The sequence below is a fragment of the Leiobunum rupestre genome, chromosome 4, assembly GCF_980474605.1.
Source record: "Leiobunum rupestre chromosome 4, qqLeiRupe1.1.hap1, whole genome shotgun sequence".
NCBI lineage: Eukaryota > Metazoa > Arthropoda > Arachnida > Opiliones > Sclerosomatidae > Leiobunum > Leiobunum rupestre.
In genome coordinates, this window is record NC_143387.1 from 23320663 (window position 1) to 23344141 (window position 23479).

General features: G+C 33.4%; 1 protein-coding gene across 1 annotated transcript; it reads left to right on the plus strand.

Annotated features, from left to right (window-relative positions):
- Positions 1–9498: 9498 nt before the first annotated feature.
- LOC149947196 (uncharacterized) lies at positions 9499–22944 on the plus strand. The gene is made up of 6 exons (XM_090170852.1): positions 9499–9634; positions 13440–13669; positions 15890–16007; positions 22313–22444; positions 22764–22794; positions 22842–22944. Coding segments are annotated over exons 1-6 (615 nt in total). The 5' UTR covers positions 9499–9633.
- Positions 22945–23479: the final 535 nt, after the last annotated feature.

The following is a 23479-nucleotide window of genomic DNA, read 5'->3' on the forward strand; positions in this document are numbered from 1 at the left end:
ATAAAACCACCCAAAACGGGTACCCTCTTGTGGCAATGATAGCCGAGATGGAGTAAAAAACACTTTCTTCAATCAAATCGTCACATAGCTTAACTGATAGCTGCTGACTCGTAGATTACGAATACATTTTTAACTGTTTAAACGTGTAGCGCACGTGTCGCAGATACCGTCAAAGTTAGTGTTAGCTAGGAGCAACAAACACAGCACCCTGGTGTGTTTGTTGCTCTTAGGTGTTAGTGGCATTTCAGAAAGGGTATTTGTTCGGTCATGGACCAAAGGAAAACTAAATTTTAATATGGGGAAAAAGTGGTATTTCGGCCAATAGAACTAGGCGCATTTATAGCTTATGATTACCAAATGAAACAATTTGAAAATATTTAGAAATTAAAAATGGGGAAACATGAAAGAATCCACTAAAACAGGACTTTCATCCCACGTTTAAATGATTTGATCCAATTTGCAAATTTTCATCCTGAATTTGATCAAAAAAATTATGCAATATATCGTTTGGATCCCAATGTCAAAAAATTAATTTCTTCCCACAACATTTGGTTTTATTGGTGTGAAACACTTTGCCATCCAAGCCTAACAAAATATGATTCAAACCGGGTTAGAGATATCAGCCATTTAAAAACTTTAATGTAAAGTGTTTTGAAATGTAAGAATTAAATGAATCCGAAAAATGGTCGCTTTAAGTTTGGCCCGTTTATGCGTTTCGAAATCTTTTCCAATATTTTGGTTCGTTAAACTTGAGTTATAAACTGGCCTAGAAAGTATATTGGGCAATATCACGTGTTTTTCTAACTAAACCAAGTTAACCTTAATATATTTCTTCTTTTTCGGATCCTGGACCGAACAAGTTCCTTTTCTGAAATGACACTAGTTTTAACTACACTTTTATTTTCGTAATAAAAGAGTCAATAAAGTTGTATTGAAGATATTTAAGGTGTTGGTTGAAGAAAGTGTCTTTATTTACCCAATTTCGGCCATCATTGGTTGAAATTGTTTCAGGTTTTCCCACGGGAGCACCTGTGCTAAAAGGCTTTGGGCGTAAAATTCGAGGTAGAACTACTGGTCAAGTCTTAAGTTGAATATGGGGAAGTCGTTTTGATTTAGAATTTCGTTTTTATCACAGCTGTATGCATGTTTAACTAATATGAAATTATAAAGTCCAAGTCTATTTCCCTCAGTATTTATTTGAAAAGTACTAAATCAGATGGCTATTTCTCTACGCATGAAGCCTATATACATTTTTGAAATATTTGCAAACACGTTTTTCAAAATCACTGTTACCTGTGAAATATTGTGATTTCTTCAGCGATCGAACTGATATAGATTTAGATTGAAGTACAATCTCGATCGCGTGGCATGCAGAGCTTGCCACCACCCTCCTACGCAGTGTAACCCGGCCACCTGAATTAAAGACTTCAAAAGTCGCTTGATGACTTAGGCCTAAGGTGGTGTCTTGGGTATTAGCCTAGCTGATTATGATTATTATTATTATTATTAAACGGAAAAACAATTACAATTTAATAAAAATACTATAGCATTTCATATAATTTACATAAGTATTTTAGAACTTAATATTATTTTAAAAATATTTTAGAACATATTATTTAATTCAAAATGTTTTAAAACTTACTATTATAAACATATTTATATGTTTTGAAAGTAAAACAGTGAAATAACTTTATCAACCATCGTCATTCATAATAGTATGCGCTTCTGCGTTAAAAAAGAAACGATAACCGTCTTTTTTTAAGAATATATAACCAAAAATTAACGATTGAAAAGAAAACTTTGGGATATTCTATATTTATCTATATAAATTGGAACGTTGATTTTAATCTATGAGCTTAAATTCAAATTTCTTAAGTTGCGAGATCGTGGTTGCTGTGTGAGTGATCTTAATTTAAAAATTGGTGCTGAAATAACGACTAGCTCATTTATGTTGAACAACATAACTTAATAACAACATAACGACAACTTTAGTTGTCTCAGCTAATATTAACTTCGAGTGAAATTAATTAACGCTAATTAATGCTAAAAAGGCTTTGCATAATAGGTTTTTATTTAAGAAATTATAATTACTAATTTCACTAAAATATATTCCAATTAACTAAATTAATAAAACTAACAATTTCCGATTTCCTATTATCTCGAAGTATTTCTTTTTACCTATTTCGAGAATGTAAAGATTGGTTTTAGGTTTTTGGCTTCCATCATCGCTCAGAAAAACATACTTGTTAATTAATCTGACAAATCTATCTACTTTTAACTTTTACTCTCTAGGCGTTTAAATTTAAGAAATCTGCCTAATCATTTCACATAAATTTATTTCCTTTCTTTTTCAAAAACACGACTTAAACGTACCAATTTTAAATAGGTCCTTGGCTTTAGTACCCAGTATTGGGAACTCCACCCGAAAGCCACAACTCAATGGAAACACCCTTTCGGGATATTTAGATGCGCTGATAATGTATTTGCTTTTTAATTTAGCCCTAACAACGACGAATTGGAATTTGTGTTTGCAAATTAAAAGTGCTTGAGTGAGATTGAAACTAACGTTCTAGATGATCGATTATTACACAGATTTTCTTATGGAAGAACAGGGCTGTGAATGTATTTATTTTAAAATCATTAATTAATCATCTTTTATTTATTGATTTGGAAAAAAATCCTCTTTTTCTTGACAAATTGAATAACAATATTCGCGCAGCGATAATGTAAAATAAAACTGAAATTAATCTTTAATGTAATTGTTCATTGTAATTTAGTTTTCTTTGAGTGGGCATTGTTAGAGAACCCATTTTTGCACATTTCCATAAATACATTAAAGTATATTAGGTGATTTAAATCAATGATTCTTCTTAAAGTTACTTAATTTAAATCAGCAGACTACACCAAGGGTCATCCTCAAAAGGCGAGACACTCTAATTATTATTAATTTGGTTTTATTTTAATTTCCTTGGTATGAGTTCCGCACCGGGTGACTTCGTCCTTACTGGCACCATTGATATCTATCAATATATACTAGGAGCTTATTGAACAGAAATCACAAAGTGTATACGCTTATTGGACCCTGGGTCTTGTGCAATAATAAATAAAATTAGAAACAAATAAGACCAAGAATCAAATTTAAAAGTAATGCATATAAATTTTAGATAAACATTAAAATTAAGCAATGACATATAAATTTTACTAGTTCTTATATTTGTCCAAACGTGCTTTAAGGCTACCGATGGCCAACTTAGCTTTAACATTAGAGGGTAACAAATTCCACTCATTAACAATCCTATTTGTGAAAATCTATTGTCGATTTGTATGATTGTTTCGGCGCTTTACGGCCCAAAAATTGTTTTAAATCGAACAACGCAATATAATCCCGGAAATGATAATTCGGTATTTCGTTTCATAATGAAATATGCTTTTAAGTATGAAGAAATCGTTTTTCTTTCCGATAAATTGAAAATATAAAGGTCGATTAGAATCATTTTAAAGGTGGTAGCTTACAATTTAATATTAACAACAATAATGTTTACAATTTAAGGTTTTATAGTATGATTTTATCTATATCTATTATCGATAATGGCCTTTGTAATTTAATGCAAACACGTAATTGTTTAGGGCTAAAGGAAGTTATTTTTTTGGCTTTTAGCCAATGAGATTTGAAAAACGACCAAATTGGTGAGAATGTTTGCGTAAAATATTTATTACTTAAATCATTTAAGAAATCTCAGCTTAAATTGTAATTATAATTTTACCAATTCTAAAAAATGGGGTTCAGTAGAGTATGACGATTGGTGGGTTTAGTCCCATTTACCCCATACTATTTATAATAAAATATTTCATATATTTGAGAAGAGTATAAATTTCCGTTAACAATTAATCTCTATGTATTTGAAAGTGGTACAGAATTGATTCCTAAATTTCTGATGATGAAATGCTTTTAAGCAGAAACTGCAAAAGCCAGATCTCTAACACTCAACTTAATCGTATAAATTTAATAGGCCTTTCTATAAAATAAGCTACGCTTGCTTAACTTGTTTTTGAGTAGCTCATTCGTCACGAAATACGTAGAAGTTCAATTCAGTTTATGCTTAAAAACTGGGTTCCTCGTCGAATTTACTCTTATGTCCTTAGCTTTAATAATAATAATAATCAGCTAGGCTAATACCCAAGGCACCACCTTAGGCCTAAGTCATCAAGCGACTTTTGAAGCCTTTAATTCAGCAAAACGTCATCGATACGTCACCCGTAACGCAATAGCAACATTAAAACAAGAAAGCCAATGTTACTTTATAGAAAGGTATATTGCAGTTTGTAAAAATTTAAATTCCTGCCTCCAACTAGATCGACGTGAGGATTACATATCGAAATCTTTGACTCTATTATTAGTAGTGTTGTAAGTCGTAAAATTTCCCGCTCGGAAAATTTTCCGAAAAAAATAAAAAAAAGTTTTCATTCCATGATTAGTCTAATATATTGTTTGCAAATTGAAATAAAGCGGTATTTTCGCCTCATTTTTTCGAATCTGAAAGCAAAACTAAACCTCTAGACTAGTTTAAACTGCTAACAATGTAACACTATTAATGTTTTGTAGTATGTTTACTGATATTAGACATTTTATATCGATAAAAAGTTAAAAACATTAAAAACCCTTAAAAGGTAATTTATGTTTCCAATTTTTATTTTTCCGATTTGCGGAATTCCGCAATTCGGAAAATTTTCCGGAAACTTTTCTGGAAAATTTTCCGCATTTTATTTTTCCGGAAAATTAACATCCCTAATTATTAGACTAGTATGATTACATTTTATCTTGCATTAGAGTTTTCTGCATTATGTTTTTGCTAAGTGAAGCGCTTCTCCTTAAAATCAGCTCACCTGCGAAACGAAAGTGACTTTTTCATTCCATATATCATCCTAGTATTTAGGATACCATCCTACTCATTTACAACTAAATACGGAAGCTGCTCCGTTATCTGCATTTAAATTATAATTTTAAATTGACTTCCACCGATTTAAAATACGCTCGTGAATGAGCGGAATGTGCCCAGCAACGGCTATTAACAATTATTATAATTTCTAAATAACCGTTATTATAACAAAACCTAGAAACTTTAAGGTACAGAATTAAGTACTGGGTACATGTTTATCAAAATATTAATCTCCGCCAAGAAAGGAAATGTTTGTCAAATCGACATTAATTATAGCCTCGAAATTGTACACTTATTTATTTAACACTTTTCTTTACTATTAAGGTATTACCGTTTAAGCTGAAATTTCTAGTATGAAACAATTTAACCTGGAAAAGCCAGATTAACGAAACAACAAATTAAAGCATAATTAAGAATTTAGAAATTGAACCAATTTGATGAATCCTCCCTTTGATAAACTTGAAAACATGAAAACTTCGGAAAGTAAAGATAAGTAATAGATGAAAGGGTTTAGACGGTAGCTTTTAGTAGTTCCAGGATTTTGAACGTCAGATTACGCGGGGAAAAACTCTAGATAACATGTAATATCTTTGTTGGGATAAAAACATGTTGCTGTATTCTTTTAACAATAAAGGAAATTACAAAGGAGAGATAAATTTAATCCTTTATTACTAATTAAGCAAACCAATAATTAATTCCAATTCGAAACAAACCGTCAAACAACGTAAATGAAATTACGATTTGTCTTTAGTTTAATTTTATTATTAAAGACTTCTACAAAATATCCGGTATCCAATTGTGGTCCCACTACCTTTCATTTAACCTCGATATGATGATATTCTTCAGTCGTGGTGCAATATTTACTACGGTTGCAACTTCGTGAATGTAAATCGCTTCTTCTTATCTTTTTACCATTCTTGACCAAGTTCTCATGAAATTTTAAACGTTTTTGAAATTAAAATTAAATTTTACTTTGATAAAATAATTAGGAAGTTTTGTTTCGTATGGAGTTTATTTGGCTACAGTTATTGCGAATTATCGGATTGATTGAATTGTCATTTGACTAAAAAATAGAAAAACGAAGAAACCAATCAAGGAAACCTAATTTGACTTTGATAATCCGTTTATTAATTTGAGGACTACGCTTTGACAATCCTTCTATTAATTTGAGGACAACGCTTTGACAATCCTTCTATTAATTTGAGGACAACGCTTTGACAATCCTTCTATTAATTTGAGGACTACGCCTTGATAATCCTTCAATTAATTCGAGGAATACGCTTTGTTAATCCTTCAATTAATTCGAGGAATACGCTTTGTTAATCCTTCAATTAATTTGAGAACTACACTTTGATAAGCCTTCAATTAATTAATTTGAGGACTACGCTTTGATAAGCCTTCTATTAATTTGAGGACTATGCTTTGATAATCCTTCTGTTAATTTGAGGACCACGGCTTTGATAATACTTCTATTAATTTGAGGACCACGGCTAAGATAATCCCTCTATTAATTTGAGGACTACGGCGTTGATAATCCTTCTATTAATTTGAGGACTATGACTTTGATAATCCTTCTATTAATTTGAGGACTATGACTTTGATAATCCTTCTATTAATTTGAGGACTATGACTTTGATAATCCTTCTATTAATTTATCAGTTAAGTAGAAAGGTGATATTAATAGTAATCGTGATTTCGGTGTGTATTGGAAATAAAAAAATATCATTTTATTGCGTAAATATATAAAAACAAATCTATAAAAAATAAATTTATAAAATAACTAGCTACTAGCTTTAATACCCGGCTTCGCCCGGGGTCTTAGTTTTAATGAATTAGATTTTATTGGTACGTAAGAAAGGTAAACGCTGTAGCAAAAACGTAACTCACGTAACACGCGTGGCAAAAAGTTCTGAACTACTTAAAAATACCAACTAAACCTCCCCTTCTACGAACTCCTTTTCTTTCACACTAACCCTTTAAAAAAGTTTAAAGGTCGGGACGGGCGCAAAATAAAATTAAATAAGATTAATAACCATGTCAGGTATTTGGTATTAGGCGCGTTTAGTTGGAAATCAGTCCCTGAACATTGAGTTAAAATTTCAAAGCTCTAGAGCTAACCGTTCTCGAGTATTTAGTTTAACATCGAATATATATTCGAAGTGATACTATTTCTATGGACGGAATGTCGTTAAGTGTTGTATGTTTGTTTGTCGTCGGCGTCGTGCAAAGCGACGACATGGTAGATGGAGCTACACATCGAGCAGTTAGTTTGAATTAGACAATTTTCGATATGCTAGAATAGGATTATAATTAGCGGGATGTTTGAATTAGATAATTTCTTTCGATATGTTATAATAGGAATATTTTTCGACGTTCTTAATTAATTATATTGGATTATTATTGCACGTCGTAAGACATCGTAGATAGCTTAACTATTTAACCTTTGTTACTTTGCGTCGATCTGAAACTAATATTCCGGCTGGGCCGAATTGTTAGGAACATGACATACAAATAAATGCAACTAAACCTCCCCTTCTACGAAGTTCCTTTCTTTCACACTAACTCCCCTTCTACGAATTTCACACTAATTCCCCTTCTACGAATTTCATACTAACCCGTTAAAAAAGTTTAAAGGTTGGGACGGGCGCAAGGAATTCAAAAGAGGAGATAAGGGAAGCAAAGGGGTGGAAGTCGATAAAATAAATTGAAAGCCGAGACCAGCCGGAAAAATAGATAAGGGAAGCAAAGAGGCGAAAGTCCAAAGTCGAGTAAAATAAAATTGAATTATGAGTAAAATTTAATTCGATTAACAACCATGTCAGGTATTTGGAATTAGACACGTTTAGTTGGAAATATCAGGCCCTGAAATTTCAAAGCTCTATAGCTAACCGTTCTCGAGTTTTTAGGAATATGACGTACAAATAAATAAATAAATAAATAAAAGGACAAACTTCAAGACTTATAGTTATAGATAAAGCATTTAAATTTCAAAGAAAAAAACGCTGGATTTGTATCTTATTTGGAAATCAAAATATTAAAACAATTAGAAAACGTATCAACCGTGAATAGTGTAAGGTCAGTGACAGAGTAGCAGCCTCGCGTAATTGTATATAGGAACTTTAAATAAGACTTTGCGAAACACGTGTTTTTTTTAAACAAGGTACAACCTTTCAACAACTCTTAGCAACATTTTAATTACGATTTATATCTGAACGTCTCCAGCCGACTATGAAATTGGCCTGAAACCCACAGTTCTGTACACACGTTCTTATTTACATTTACACGTCAAAGATTTTAAATACAATTAGTTATAACATTGCGTAAGCATCTTTCAATGCCAAAACTATTCGGAAATTTGAAAACACACCATCTTTATTTTTTTTACAGTTATTTAAATATATTTCGTCAAAAGAAAAATTGTAGTAGGACTTGAGGATAATAGGGCTAAGGAATGAAAACTTTAAGAGAAGCAAAGAAGGAAAAATTACCATCAATTTGCAGGGAAAACTAAGCTTTGTTTGGGGGGAATTACCGAACTACTTCGATTGATAGGCAGAAATGATATATACTTAAATATGACTGTTATTAGAGTTTTCTTATTTTTGACGGCATTTAAATTAAAAATGCTATCGTAGTTGCTGTTTCCATGAACGTATTTATTTAGTCTTAGGGACAATTACTATGCACCGAGACTATCCACGATCATCATAGTCGATTTTTTACGGTACAAGTGGGGGGGGGGGGGGTAGGAAAAACATTACCGGCGTGTGCTTCCATCGCGTCGGAAGACGTCAGTTTTAGTAAACCAATGAGATACCGGGATAAAGGTAAGCGCCAAAATAGATTTAAACTTTCAAATATATAGTGGGGATTGTTTCTTTTATACTTTATGGTTCTGATAAACCAAATATGATCCCGAAAAGTAGTTTATGATCAATCTTGAAATAACAAAAGATATCGAAATAGGTTGTTATGTTAAATAGTTATTTTACCTTTAAGTATTTTAACGTATAATACTCAAAGGTGAAGTATTTGGCTTACGGCCAAATTCCCTATTCCCATAATTAACCGTCATAGAACTTGTTTTTATTGACTCATTGAACGATATTAAATTTTAAATAAAATTTATTTTAGTATCGACAATATTATGTTCGATTAAAAAAGGAGACGTGATTGTTAAACGTTGATTAGAGCAATTTTGTGTAAATTTTTTAGTTCTCAAATAAGGAAATTTGTTGTTTACCTTGGCATCTTTTCCTCTCAATTTCATACGCTAAACGGGACTATACGTCCGGAGATGTGTCATTTCTGGAAGAATAGAAGATAGAGAAAGTGTTCGCCAATAACGCTCCGGCGAAAGGAGGTTCTTCCCAAAATGCACCGATTCCCATTCTTCTATTATGGTCGTTTGCTGTTCGTAGTTGTCCTCTGCGTTAATTACATAACCTGTAAAAACCTGAATAATTTATCTGCCGTTAATTCGAGTGACGCATTTCCCGAAGTGTCGGAAGAAGAGTCATTGAATATGTTACTGGATTTCGAAAGAAAAAATTGGCAGGTTCTTTTCAATACTTTGAAAACGATTTGGCCATTTTTAAACGCCTTATCATCGGAAACGAATATTAGCCACGAATGTGCGCGATCGATCCTCGCTTTCACTTCTGATCTTAAAGATTTAAAGTTGTGGTCTGTAAAAAGTAAGCCGTTCTTTTAAATTTTGTAATATTAAAATATTCTACGGAATTCCCAATAATTTTAACGTTAATCTTTCTAACCAACCTCATTCTGGCGGTCGTTGTCATTGTCGTCTATATTTGGTCGACCTAACATACACTTCTTGAAACCTTTGCGCAGAAACATTTGGCTCCGCCAGAACTAAAATATTTAGCTATCATTACGTTGACAATTTATTATAAATTTATTTTAAGTACAATTTTAATTATAACTTAGATAGGTTTCTTTTTAAATTAAAATGCTACTACTAACTTGTTATTTTTCATGACCTAATATATCATTGACAAATTGACCTATTCTGACCAAACCAATCTCATTTTTAAACACTTCTAGGTAATATAGTTTTTGAAAAAAATATATATGTTTCTATATATATATATATATATTGTATAGTTCGACAATTTCAAAGTAGGAGCATTTTGCGTTAAAACATTTTAATATATTCTGACTGGATGCTGAGTTATACCTTATCACACGCAGTTCGTTATAAACATAATTGAAAATTAAAATAATGAAATTTAGTGTGAAGAAATCGGGTGACCTTCAATTACTCCTTTTAATGGTGATGTCAAAGCTAAATCTTCATTTAGGTAAATGGAGCATTGTACTTTCAATGGAAGGTTCAGGGTTGTAGAATACAATAGATCACAATATTGGCTTTTGTTTTGATGACAATGAAGTATGGTTTTATATTAAAATTACTTTAGTATGTAGTTCGATTTTTTCAATTTTTTTTAATTTTAGTTTAACGACATTGATCGCTTTATATGTTAGAAATGTAAGAGAGATAAAACCTTCTTCCTTAAATCGAGTCATTGTTCCGGGTTAGCCAACATTTCTCAATCGAATGAGCAATTTTCCAGACGGATGTATTCACGCATACATTATTTAAGGAAATATTATCCTCGGCTAGATTAAACGAAAAATTTAAACGGTTAATAACTGGAGGTTTTTGTCACCAGTGTCTTATGAACTAAGGAAATAACTTCAAATAATCCATGGTTTTCTTTGCAAAATGGTGTTTCATATTTTATGCAATTTTTAAAAGAAATATTTTAAAGAAATGAAATTGGACAAATGTTCAAAATTTGTTCGACTTTATTTTGACAATATGCTTTTGGGTGAAGATCTGTGTGAACACTCACGTATAACAAGGAATTTCACAGAAGTAAGGTCTAATGACCGAATATTAATATATTATTATTAATAAATTTTACTAGCTGGCGCTGCCAAACGTTTACAAATATTAATTTTTATTTGTAGTTTCAAATTAAATCATATATTTAATTAGTGTCAAAAGTTGATTTTGCAAATAAATCTTTATTCGCTTGCCACCAAAACATTGCTTTGATAGCATTAAATATGTACAATAGCTTTAAAATCAAACCTAGAACGGTTTACCCCTTAATTTTTCTTTCCCCTCAAAGCAATAATCTTTCTTTATAGCGATCTAAATAGGGATCTTTTGAGCTTTGATTAAGCTTATACACCATTTTATAAAATTTATATCAAATGATAAAAGGCGACTCTCTGGAAGAGAGATACTACGACCATTTAAGAAGAAGGAATAAAATTCAGGGGCGTTAAATTTACCAAACGCCTTATTTTCAGTTATCATTGACTTGATTTGTGAATTTACTCGTTAACAAGGCAGTCGAAAGAAATTCTGTAGTGTCGCACTGGCCCTAAATGGGTTAGAGTGTGCAATAACTGGTGGCTTTACCGGGGAGTCGGGGTCCGGCTCTTGTAACCCATAAGGGCGGTGGCGCAGTGGGAGATGTTAGCTCTGATCAAATGGTCCTATCTCCACCTCCGACTTCGGTCAGGTTTGGGCTGGATACTGAACTTCGGTTCAGGCTAACGGAGAGGGTCCAGGCAAACTGGCCGCCTCGGCGGATTGGGTAGCCTGCTGTGGGGCGGCGAGCCTCCATATGCGGGCACGGCGGTCCTGTTTCCCGGCCTTTTGGAGCCCACCGGGATCTCCGGTGCCAGCTGTGCCGGGTTACTTGGGCTGCTGTGTGCTCGTCGTTCCCCTTTAGGAGCTCTTTCCAAAGGGTTTGGCTCCTTACCTTCATAGGTAGGGTGTCGGCTGGAGTTGCTATAGCATCCATTCTAAATCCCACTGCTGTGTGCGAAGGGGGGATTGGTCCACCCATTGCTGCACCTTCTGCTGGGTTGAGTGGCTTGCGTCAAAGGTGAGACCATCAGTAGTAGGGTTCTGCTACCCATGCTGGATTTGTCACCTAGGGGGACGCTGGCGTAGGGCACTATGATGATAGTCCTCCGGTGGTATGGTCTCTGTTACTAGGTACACCGGGCTATAAATTCTGACACACTGTAGTGTCGCACTGGCATTCTTTGATTCAATTACCACATTCGAAAGAAACAATAATAATTGTTTTCGCGTTGAAGTGGCGTTCTTTTTGCTTATGTACTTGAATATAAACATAGCCAGACCTTTTCAAACAGTGTTCCGACTATTTTTAAACTTTTGAAAACTTTGAATGTAGTATTGCTAAAAAGTAATCAAAAGGGAGGTTAAAAGCACGGATTCCCCTTTCCTGTAACCCCCCCCCCCTTTAGAAGTTTAAAATGAATTGTGCTTAAAACGTTCCCAGAAGTAGTTTAGTGAAAAAATGGTTTAAAATGAAGATCTTTCTGAAACTGCAGAACGGTAGAAGGAAGGGTGCTAGCTTTTCACCCTGCGCAACATTGCATTTTATAATATAGACTTTTATCATCGAAGCAATGGTTTTCTTACGCTTTCGGAGATTCTCCTATTGATAAAATTTTCAAAACATTAGTAGTTGTGGACCGGGGCGTATTTAGACCTTTACGACCCATAGACAATGAAAGCTCATAGCTTCCTCTTTACACCAATAAAATTAAAAAATGTACGTATCACTTTAAGATCCTTAACCTAACCTAACCTAAACTACACCAAGCTAAGCTAACCTAACCTAACCAAAAGTAAAACGGGATACATATCTGAACTTAGCCAAGTACACGGTATTTTGTAGGGAAAATAATTTAAAACCAACCAGCATGAAAACTTGCCCAACGCTCTTTTTAATTTTTTTTTTTATTTCGCATAAGCGCGTTTTCTGTTTTGGTCTTCAGTGCCGGCCCAAGGCAAGTTTTAGGATAGAGTGAGATCCGATTGTGGCGCCCCCCTTGCTTGCCCCTAATATAAAAATATTTTATTTTTATTCGAGTTAGGGTAGGGCCAGCCCTGTTGGTCTTTGCTAAACTTTTTCTTCAGACCAACATTCATCACGAATGAACTACAATAGCAACAGCCACAAAAACGATGACCATGTAAACATAATAGCTTAGCTGTGGCCCACATTTACCCTGGATAAGCGACGTACGCGTACATAGCAAAGAGAGAGAGAGAGAGAGAACACACCATAAACCAAACTAATACCTCATATATTGGTGTCTATGTATAACATTAATTTTAAGTCCCGAAGAGAAACACGAAACACAACGTTGGTTGTGGCGTAAAATAGCACTTTTTAGCCCTCTCACTATCAGGGCCTCTCGGCCCTCTAAAATGTGGTGTCCATAGGCCCACGCCTTCTTCGCCTTGTTTGTGGGGCAAAAATAGATGACCGAAAATTGTGGAACAAAACCAGGATTGAATGTAATTTTACTGTACAACATTCTGGTTTATTTACACATCCTTTCAAAACAAATGTCTAGCGACACGTAAATTAAGAGCATTTGCCAAAATGTGTGAGAAAACGTTTTATTTCCCGTAATTAGTGCTCGATGCGACTGCCAAGCCAGAAGGAGGAATATTGAGAGGTACCATGGGTCACTTCGGAGACTACCAGCAGTGTCTCGATGTGGAGGGTCCACTTGTCGGAAATAGAGAACGGTTAAAGGGAAAGTATTGCGTTTTGGATCTGAAGCTTCCACTGCCTCCGAAACCAAACCATGTTCGTCTCTTCGAGCCAGTGTTTTCCACTGTCAACGCCACTTTTAAATCCGAAGTATGTTGTTTAATTTTAATTATCTGACTTTCATTTTGGGACGTCCATTTTCAAATTCGATTTTATTATTAAGCATTTTATAATGTTTTATTTCACACGTTTTACATCCCACCTCATTTGTTTTGACATTTCACAAACTAAACAATTTGTTATGTAAAGCTGCTAGTAGCTTGGTTTTCAGTTATCACATGGTTATAGTTTAACAGAGTCTAAGCGAATGAAAGATTAAATTAAACAACGTGCTTTTTAAGTTGGACTAAACGCCATAATTGCGTGTAAAAAAACAAATGCTTTACTAATCTGAACTTGCACGACGTTAAACTAAAGTTAGAAATACATACTTTTAAGGGCTTTATGGTGAAAAAAAAAACTGATATTTTTCATGTAGTGCTTATTTTGAGTGGGATGAGTGGATAGACCTTTCATGTAATTTGTTAAGGATAATCAATTTTTTTTCAAATCAATAAGCATGGTTCTTGCATTTTAACAAATATTACCCGTGGAAAGTATCCCCAACAAACCTTATATATTTTGAAAGCTCATTCTATAGAAATTATTTTAAATAAAGTTTTACGTTTATGAAACAGGATAGATTACAATTTTTTAGTAAGAGTTATAATTAATTCGACGACTCTCCACTAAATAACCAATATCACAAAAAGAAATTAAAAATTAAAAGCAGTAGACTGAGTGTATACAACAGATTCGTCGTATGTACCCCTCCCGATTGCGTTAAGACAAATAAAATCATAGGCCTTATTTAAAAATATTAAATAGTCTAGTCAATGGGTAGGAAATCGGCAAATTCAAAAAGTCAAAACAGTAGTATAACATTTTTGTCTCTATTGAAAAATAATTCCTTTACATAAATTTTTCCTACCACCGTAAATAAAGCACATATTCGTGCCATATCATTTTCTCGAAATAGATTTTTCATGGTGTCATGATATTCCGATTTCTCATGACACTTTTGCAAATCTGGCGAGAGCCGTTCAATGAATACCACGATTTAGTGGAAACTACGAGGCAACTATTGGGTCGATCGAGTATGAATTTAATAAATCGACCCACTTTTAATAGTGGATGCGCCGAGATATTTTGCAGGCTAAATTTCTTATTATTAAATGTTTAATTTTTTTTATTGACGCGAAAAGATACTACACTTAGCTAATCGACGATGAAGCCTAATAATTTTTAATAAATGCTTTATACGATATCATCTATTTTTACAAAAACTAAATATTTTGGAGGTGCCATAATTGTTTAGTTAACGTTTTTGAAAACGACACCAAAAAACTATAGAAAAAAAGATGTATTGCTTCAATTTCAATCCTTTTGCGGAAATCTAGTGGGTTTTGGCGTTAGATCAAAACACCAACAAACGCTCTATTAGTTACGAGCACTCGCTAGCTAGGTCAATGACCCCAATTACCTGTGAAAATCTGAGATAGTGTAGTTCTTTTAACGGCTTGTTCGAGTTGTCTGAATTTACGTATGACAAGATCGGTGTCGTTGGAAAATTTCAAATTTTTTCACTCAAATAATATTTTGTAAAATTTCATTACAAACGTCTTTTTTCTCATCTCAACCGGCCAAATAGTCTTGAGAAAAAACTGTGGGTTGAAGTCACCTTGTACAAAAAAGTTCCTAAAGGTTTTAAAATAACCGTGCACTTGTTTAATTCTTAATGGTACGGGCGCTCTAACTAGAAGAAGAAAAAACGAGCCCCGTTGGCTATGATGTAATTATGAGTGATGATTTGTAAAAAATTCACCAAGTCATTCTTTTAAGTAGCGAAATTTTTCATTTCAAAGAATTTGATAAGACGAATTTAAAATTGGAATTTCAACCAATTATATGAAATGTAAAATAGCATAGATTCACTATGAAAGGAATGTCTTCTTTCTCGGTTGAAGGTTATCTCCGCCTGTCGCAAATTATAGCTACCTATTTGGGAAAACGAAATTAAGGAAACACTTAATACGCAAAATTACTTTCTGTAAATGCAAAAGGTTACATATCGTAGCGAAGCGTAGCGGAACGAATGATAGAAACATTGTAAGATCCCAGTTTTCTGTATAAGCTAATATAAGATTCTACCTTTTTCATTAATTTCGCTTTGCGTATGTATTTTAACAATTATTTTTCTTCTCAACACAAAATATGCTTTAAATGTTAACAAAATTATTATATCAAATCTTTAATACCTTTTTGTTTCAGACCTTTAATTTCGCCTCGTCGAGTCTTCTGTTCTTAAATTATTTCACGCCATTCAAATGGGCGATTTGCGTACCTTCAGTTTGCTCAAATGAAGATGTCACTCATATTCTTAAAAAAAGTAAGTTTGGCATATACAGGGTGTTTTTTTTTGCTCGAAAAAGTGATTTTTTTTCAAAAACTATGTTTTCTAGAAAGTTGAAATTTATACTGTACATTATACGTGCCGGGGGACACTTTCTACCAAAATTGCATCTAAATCGAAAAATATTTTCACGTTTTTTGAAAATTAAAATTTTAACCGCTAGGTGCTATAAGAAAATTGTCAATGATAAAATTGTAGAGCGTCACTGAAAACGTACAAATAGCATTGGCGCGAAAAAATAGACGTCTTTTTCACTGAAAAAATACGACTTGGAAAAGTGACAAGTTGGGCAAGCTAAATTAACTTTTTTTGAATTCCATTGGGAGAGTAGTGTAACTTTATAAAAGTCAGAAATTTGTTAATCTGGTGTTTAATGAAATAAACACCGCTGAAAAATCGATGAGACAATGGTGAAGAAGGTATTACAGGATTTAATTTCGTAGGATGAAAAATGCGAATTTTTTTTAAAAAACAAAGAGACATTTTATTTATCTACTTACAAACAAAATTTATAAGTACGTTTCGAAAATACCACCTTCGGCTGCGATGCAGGCTTGCGCCCGAACAATCATATTGTAGATTTGGCTTGAATCATTTCCGGGGTTACTTCCCGGCAAGCGCTTACAATTCGTTGACGCAGCTCTTCAAGGGTCTCAACCGGAGTGGCATACACCTTGTCCTTGACGAAGCCCCAAAGAAAGAAATTCAACGGAGTCAGATCGGGTGGCCTTACTGGCCAGTGTACGGGACCGTTTCTCCCTATCCATCGTTGTGCAAATTCGTTGTTTAGGTAATCTCTCACGGCTCTGTGGTAATGAGGCGGGGCACCGTCTTGCTGAAACCAAAGTCTTGCTCGTTGCGCCAACGGCAGTTCGTCAAGTTGTTGTTCTAGCTCATTTCTCAAGAAATCTAAATAACTCTGGCCATTTAGATTTTGCGGTAGGAATACTGGTCCAATTAACTGGTTTCCAACAAGACCAATCCAAACATTCAAGCGCCCAAATTGAAATTTCATTAAACACCAAATTAACAAATTTCTGACTTTCATAAAGTTACACTACTCTCCCAATGTAATTCAAAAAAGTTATTTTAGCTTTCCCAACTTGTCACTCTTTCAAGTCGTATTTTGTCAGTGAAAAAGACGTCTATTTTTTTCGCGCCAACGCTATTTGTACGTTTTCGGTGACGCTCTACAATTTTCTCATTGACAATTTTCTTATAGCACCTAGCGGTTAAAATTTAAATTTTCAAAAAACGTGAAACAATTTTTCGATTTAGATGCAGTTTTGGTAGAACGTGTCCACCGGCACGTATAGTTTACAATACAAATTTCAACTTTCTAGAAAACGTAGTTTTTGTAAAAAAAAATTACTTTTTCGAGCAAAAAAAAACACCCTGTAGAGTTCTGTAATTAACTGTTTTTTTAGCGAAAATTCTTAAGTTCACTGAGAGCCGAGGCCAATATAAACGTTGTATCCGTACCTGGGAGGTAAATTATTTGGTTATTTCCAACGTACCCGGAAAATGTCAACCATATCGGCTATACATAACGGGATTGACAAATTTTGAATACCGCCATTTTACAAGATGGGGTGAACTAATTTGCTGAGAATAACGGCAGCGATCACGTCTGAAAAGTTAAGATTCAAAATTCAAATATTTTATTATAAATTTGGTTTTTGTTAAAAAAGCATTAGCGGGCCAAGTCATCATACAACTTATAGCAATCTTTTTACGAGTTTACAAATTAAGATATTATAGATATTGGGTTACTTAAAAATTATAATCACAAATTTATTTTCAATGTAGTTTTTGTAGTTCGTTTACTTAATTATCGTAAACCATTACGCTTAAAGATATTTAGTATCAATAACTAATAGAATGTCATACAGAAAATAACTTATTACAGCTCGCTGCCAGACTTACACAGCGGTTGACATGATATTTTGCGAATAATGAGGTAATTATTTCCTCGTATTTAAAAACAACAAAGAAATTTAAAAGCTCTCCACGAAATGAATTTTCTAAATTGATTGGTGTCCTAATTAAATTTTTTGCGCTTAACAGTACACTCTGTTTGAAAAGTCTTCGACAGCTGAAATTTTTGCCCTCTTTTAAATTCTGCTAGAAAACTATAATAGATAGATCGATGAAACCAATTGCAACTATAATTTATTTTCCAATATCTTTCGTTATTTATCGGTTTCGTCCACCAAAAATTAATAGTTTGGCGGGAACCGTCAAAACTCATTTTTTACAACTTTTTAAATATTGGTTCTACGGCACTGACTCGCGCGTTTTTGAATTCACAGTGGTCGGTTCATATTTAGAAAGTGGAAAAATTATCCCTCTACAACCAACGGTTGAGAAGTTATAGCGTTTCAAAACTTACCTCGAAACTAGAAAACACCTAAAATGCATCAAGCGATTATAAATAACGCAACTTCGACGACAATTTGGAAACGCGATAACTTCTCAACCGTTGGTTGTAGAGAGATAATTTTTCCACTTTCTAAATATGAATCGACCATTGTGAATTCAAAAACGCGCGAGTCAGTGCCGTAGAACCAATATTTAAACAGTTGTCAAAAATGAGTTTTGACGGTTCCCGCCAAACTATTAATTTTTGGCGGACGAAACCGATAAATAACGAAAGATAATAGAAAATAAATAAAAGTTGCAATTGGTTTCATCGATCTATCTATTACAGTTTTCTAGCAGAATTAAAAAGAGGGCAAAAATTTCAGCTGTCGAAGACTTTTCAAACAGAGTGTACCTCTAGAAGGTTTATTTACCCGCATTTTAGATCATTCGATTTAGTGTAAGTTTTACGCAAAATTTAGAAATAGGTCAGTTAGGAATATATATATATTTCGGAAATTTTTCTTCTCACAAAATTAATTACCAATAAAAAATTAGTTTAAAAAACGTTCATTTTTAGGAGTCATACAAACATTTCAATTTAGATAGGTTTCTTTTTAAATTATGATAAAATTACCGTATAAGAAGATTAGTCCATTATGAAAACGGATAATAAAGCTAAACCCTAAACAAATTTGAAGAAATTTAAAAACTTACTAATAGCTCGTACCAATAGGTCTTCGAGCAAACAAAAAGACGCGAAACTCGGACGAAATAGATCTTCGAGTGAAAAACTAAATTAAATGAAATAAAATAGCCAGAAATTCCAACGGTAGACCGGTTTCGTCCAATTTGGAACTCGTCAGTACCGTGCGGGAAATCTGGCTTGCGACTATAACACCGAAAAGAGAAACTAAGCCTAAACATTAAAAATTTCAACTCTTTTTCAGGCTTAGGACGAAACCGGTCTACCGTTGGAATTTCTGGCTATTTTATTTCATTTAATTAAGTTTTTCACTCGAAGATCTATTTGGTCCGAGTTTCGCGTCTTTTTGTTTGCTCGAAGACCTATTGGTATACGAGTTATTAGTAAGTTTTTAAATTTCTTCAAATTTGTTTAGGGTTTAGCTTTATTATACCTTTTCATAATGAACTAAACTACTTATTCGTTAATTTAATCATCCTTTACAATGCAGTCCATAGGTGATTCCTTTTAACTACTTTTTAAATTAGTTGTGAAAAGGCTTCAATGGTCATCTTCTACCCAATTGTTATTTTTCATGACCTAATATCTCAGTGACAAATTGACCTATTCCGACCAAACCAATTTCAATTTAGGTTTTCGAGTATGCTCTACAACTCGTTCATTGACAGTTTTCGTCTACCACCTAGCGTTAAAAATAAAAATTACAAAACCGTGCAAAATGTCACCATTTTGCTGAAATTTGCAAAATGCCTGAGGCGATAAAATTAAACCACCCTGTATACAAGTCAATATTAAAGTGATATCAAAAGTCAATGGCTTATGTTGGATACCAAAAAAAACAAAAACCGAAAATTATTAGTTCTAAAACGACTAATTAAGACGATATTGTTAGTGGCAATACATTTTTTAAAAATATCATTAGTTGAGCCAATGGAGTAAAATTTGTTCATTGTACGGTTTGTCAAATTTATTTATGGTGAACCTGCATGAAACATGTTTCTCTTTCGGTTATATAACTACAACTAAGCGATAAACGGTGCAATCGTTCCGGACACTGTATTCGAAACATAGTTATATTATTTAAAAATTTTATATCTTTTTTCTTTCGATTAATTCTGTATAATTTTAACTGCAACAAAAATCTTAATAATTTTAACTTTTTCTTATGGTGTACGAGGAAATTTAATACCATAGGTTATATACATTTATTTGGATATTTTAAAATTCGTCCACTTTGTTTCGCATGCACTACTATACACTATTGAACAATAAATAAATGCGAGTTTTATAATTGATTTAAACAAGACCATAAGACACGGAAACGATTCTAATTGCTTCGAAATTTTGGATGAGGCACCTAATAGTTTATTGGATTTGGTTATAACTTGATCTATGTGAGAAGTAAATAAAAATTTATGATAGAAGTTTACTCCTAGATCTTTTACGGTGTCTTACCTGTTTAAGGTTACACCATGTAAACTATAATTATAAATAATTTCATTTGTTTTTCCTATGAAAGATACTACATCGTAGTTTATTGGGATGTGTTTCTCATGGACCATTAAATATTTGTTTAGTTGACTTATATATTTTTGAAGTTGTTTATAATCGTTGAAAGAGGTTATAACCCCGCTTAGTTTTTGGGCATCGGCCAGTTGGAAAATCTTTGGATAAGTTATAAGGGTAGGGATGTCAAAAATATACACATTAAATAAAAGAGCGATGAGCCTTGGGGAACCCCGCACATGGCCTGATACGAAACATTTGTTATTTCCCCATTGATTTTTACAAGGTTAGCTAGGTAATTCTTTACCCACTGAAAAACATGTGATAGTTTAGTTTCTGCAGTAACCTTGGATGTGAGACTCGGTCGAAGTCCTTGGACAAGTTCATGTAAATAACGTCAACTTGTCCTCAAGTATTTAGGACTGACTGTAGATAATTTGTGAAACACGCGAGGTTTGTTTCAACGGATCTGTTGCGTTTCTGGTATAAAGATCTTAAACCATTCGTAAAATGAATTAACTGCCGTGATCGGACGATTATTAGATGGATCACCAAGAAACCGTTTTAAAAAAAATTTAAACAACCCCATTTTTCCATTCATCTAGAAAAACGCCGATTTGTATTGATAAATTGGACATGAAAGCTAAAGGCTTAGTTAGGGTGTCACGGCATTCTTTGATGACAAAGTTAGGAATTCCGTCTTTGCCAGAGACGATGGTCAGTTTAAGTTTCTTTATAGCGTCTATTATGTCGTCGTCGATAATTCTTAAATAGAAATGTTGCCTCTGATCTTTGGGGGATTGTTCATTAGGCTTCGATGATCACATAATCTTTAGTCATTAGTCAGAGGTGCCAGTTGGGAGATGTTTCCACCCAATTGGTCTCCTTTTCAAAGTATTATGCAGCTAATATAACATAAATAAAAAATTATAATTATTTCCATTTCAATGGTTAAGATTTCGCGATTAAAAAATATTTTATTTCGATTTCTTGCCCATCTAGCTCGCTTGAATCACCTTTGAGATTTGGCGGAATAATTTTTAGAAATTTTCATTTTCATTGGTACGATGGGACGTCAAAAATACCTGGAAACTGACGTTAGTTCCTTCTCTTATCTATTTATTTTTATAAGTTTCATTATTTAGAAAGCTCGATCCTTAATGTGCGAGGCCTCACCGATTTGTTACAATTCGAAATCGTGTTGCTTTAGCTAAGGTCCTGTGTGTTCGAATTAAAGATTTTTAAGTGCTTTTGATTTAAATGTATTTGGTAGTGGTAGTAATTTTCAGGTTTCGTCATATCTAACGTAAATCTTTAAAAAAACAAACAAACAACACAATGTTTTTTAAATCTCTATTAGGTAGTAACGTACTTAGGTGACTGACAACCTAGGAGTCTACCTTCCAACTATCCCTTGGTCGCTCTTGAACGGGAAATATCGTTCACATTTAAGGATATAGTCCTGTTTAAATGGTCCAAGGGCAGCGAAATAATATTCACGCCTTCTTGGAGATGTAGTAGTTTTAGGAAGCTAGCATGTATTTAGCCCCACACTATTTTTCTTCCGAAACATGTTTTGAAATATCAACGGGAGCCTCTCAAGGTAAATGTTTCAAGCAAATGATTTTAGCCCTGTAAGGAAATTGTTACTTATTTTGTAAGAGGTATATTTTAAACTTCTGTTAATATAATCGGTGTTTCTTTATAGCTACCAGCTCTTTGGGAATATATGGCAAGTTAGCGTCGTGCGAAATCAAAGAGACGAAAAAGTTTGATCAACTTGAAATTTCAGTCATGCAAGTGAACCAAATTTTACATTTAAATATAGATATGTTCACACGTAAGCGGCATAAAAAGGTTTGAATCGGTTTAAAATAATTTAGCCTGGTTCACACAAATCCTACGAAACGTTTTGAATCGATATCAAGGCAAAGTGTAAACGCAGCTTATATAATACTTAAGAGAGATTTAAAAAAGAGAATATGCCATTTTGTAACTTATTTATTTATTATCCATTAATGGACAACTGGTGTGGTACCAATCTAGTCCAAACTTCGGAAAAAATGGCCCTGGGCTGAATTTTTGCATACACCTTTATATAGTCTCTATAAACGTTTTGTCAAAAGTTCTCATCATTGGGGTATATGGAACTTTTTTAGGCGGGAAAATTACCAGGACTTTAGGACATTGGTGAGGTTCTATAAGACCATAACCTCTTTCAATTGTGAAAATTTTAGGTATGGCACATATTTTTCTACAAAAAAAAACATTGAAGCCGTACTAAAAACATTGGCACTGCGATTGCGCAGAAACGACTGCTCAGAGGCTATATTCATATGAGACTATTGTTGACAAGAATGTGCTCCGAATTATTTTTGTAATTGACAGAGTAGGGCTTAGTTAGTTTGTAAGTACAATCAATATGCGTTACTAATTATGAGATTAAAAACTTCGTTTTATTTGCATATTTAATAAAAGATGATGAATATTTACGTCCTACTAGTTTCGTTACGCTCGTTTCGTGATAGTAAATTCAGAGGTTCTGAAACTAAAATTGATAAAATAAGAACGTGTATACAATGTCAAACAAATTCGCATAATTAGTAGCAATTACCAATGACTGGCTCATTGTCAGGCGTATTCACTCCGGAATAAGAATGTTCCAAATAAATACGGTTCTATTTGTAAAATAGTACAGTATTACAAAGTATTAAATGAATGGAAAATAAGGTAAAATTTTACCTGTGCTGTTTCTTTTATTGCATCGGGATATTTTTCTGTTGGCCAATTACCCCCAACATATTGATGCCCTTTAACATCATTGTGATTTAATATATCCCTCCGATTAATAGCTGTAGCCCATGCAATACACCTT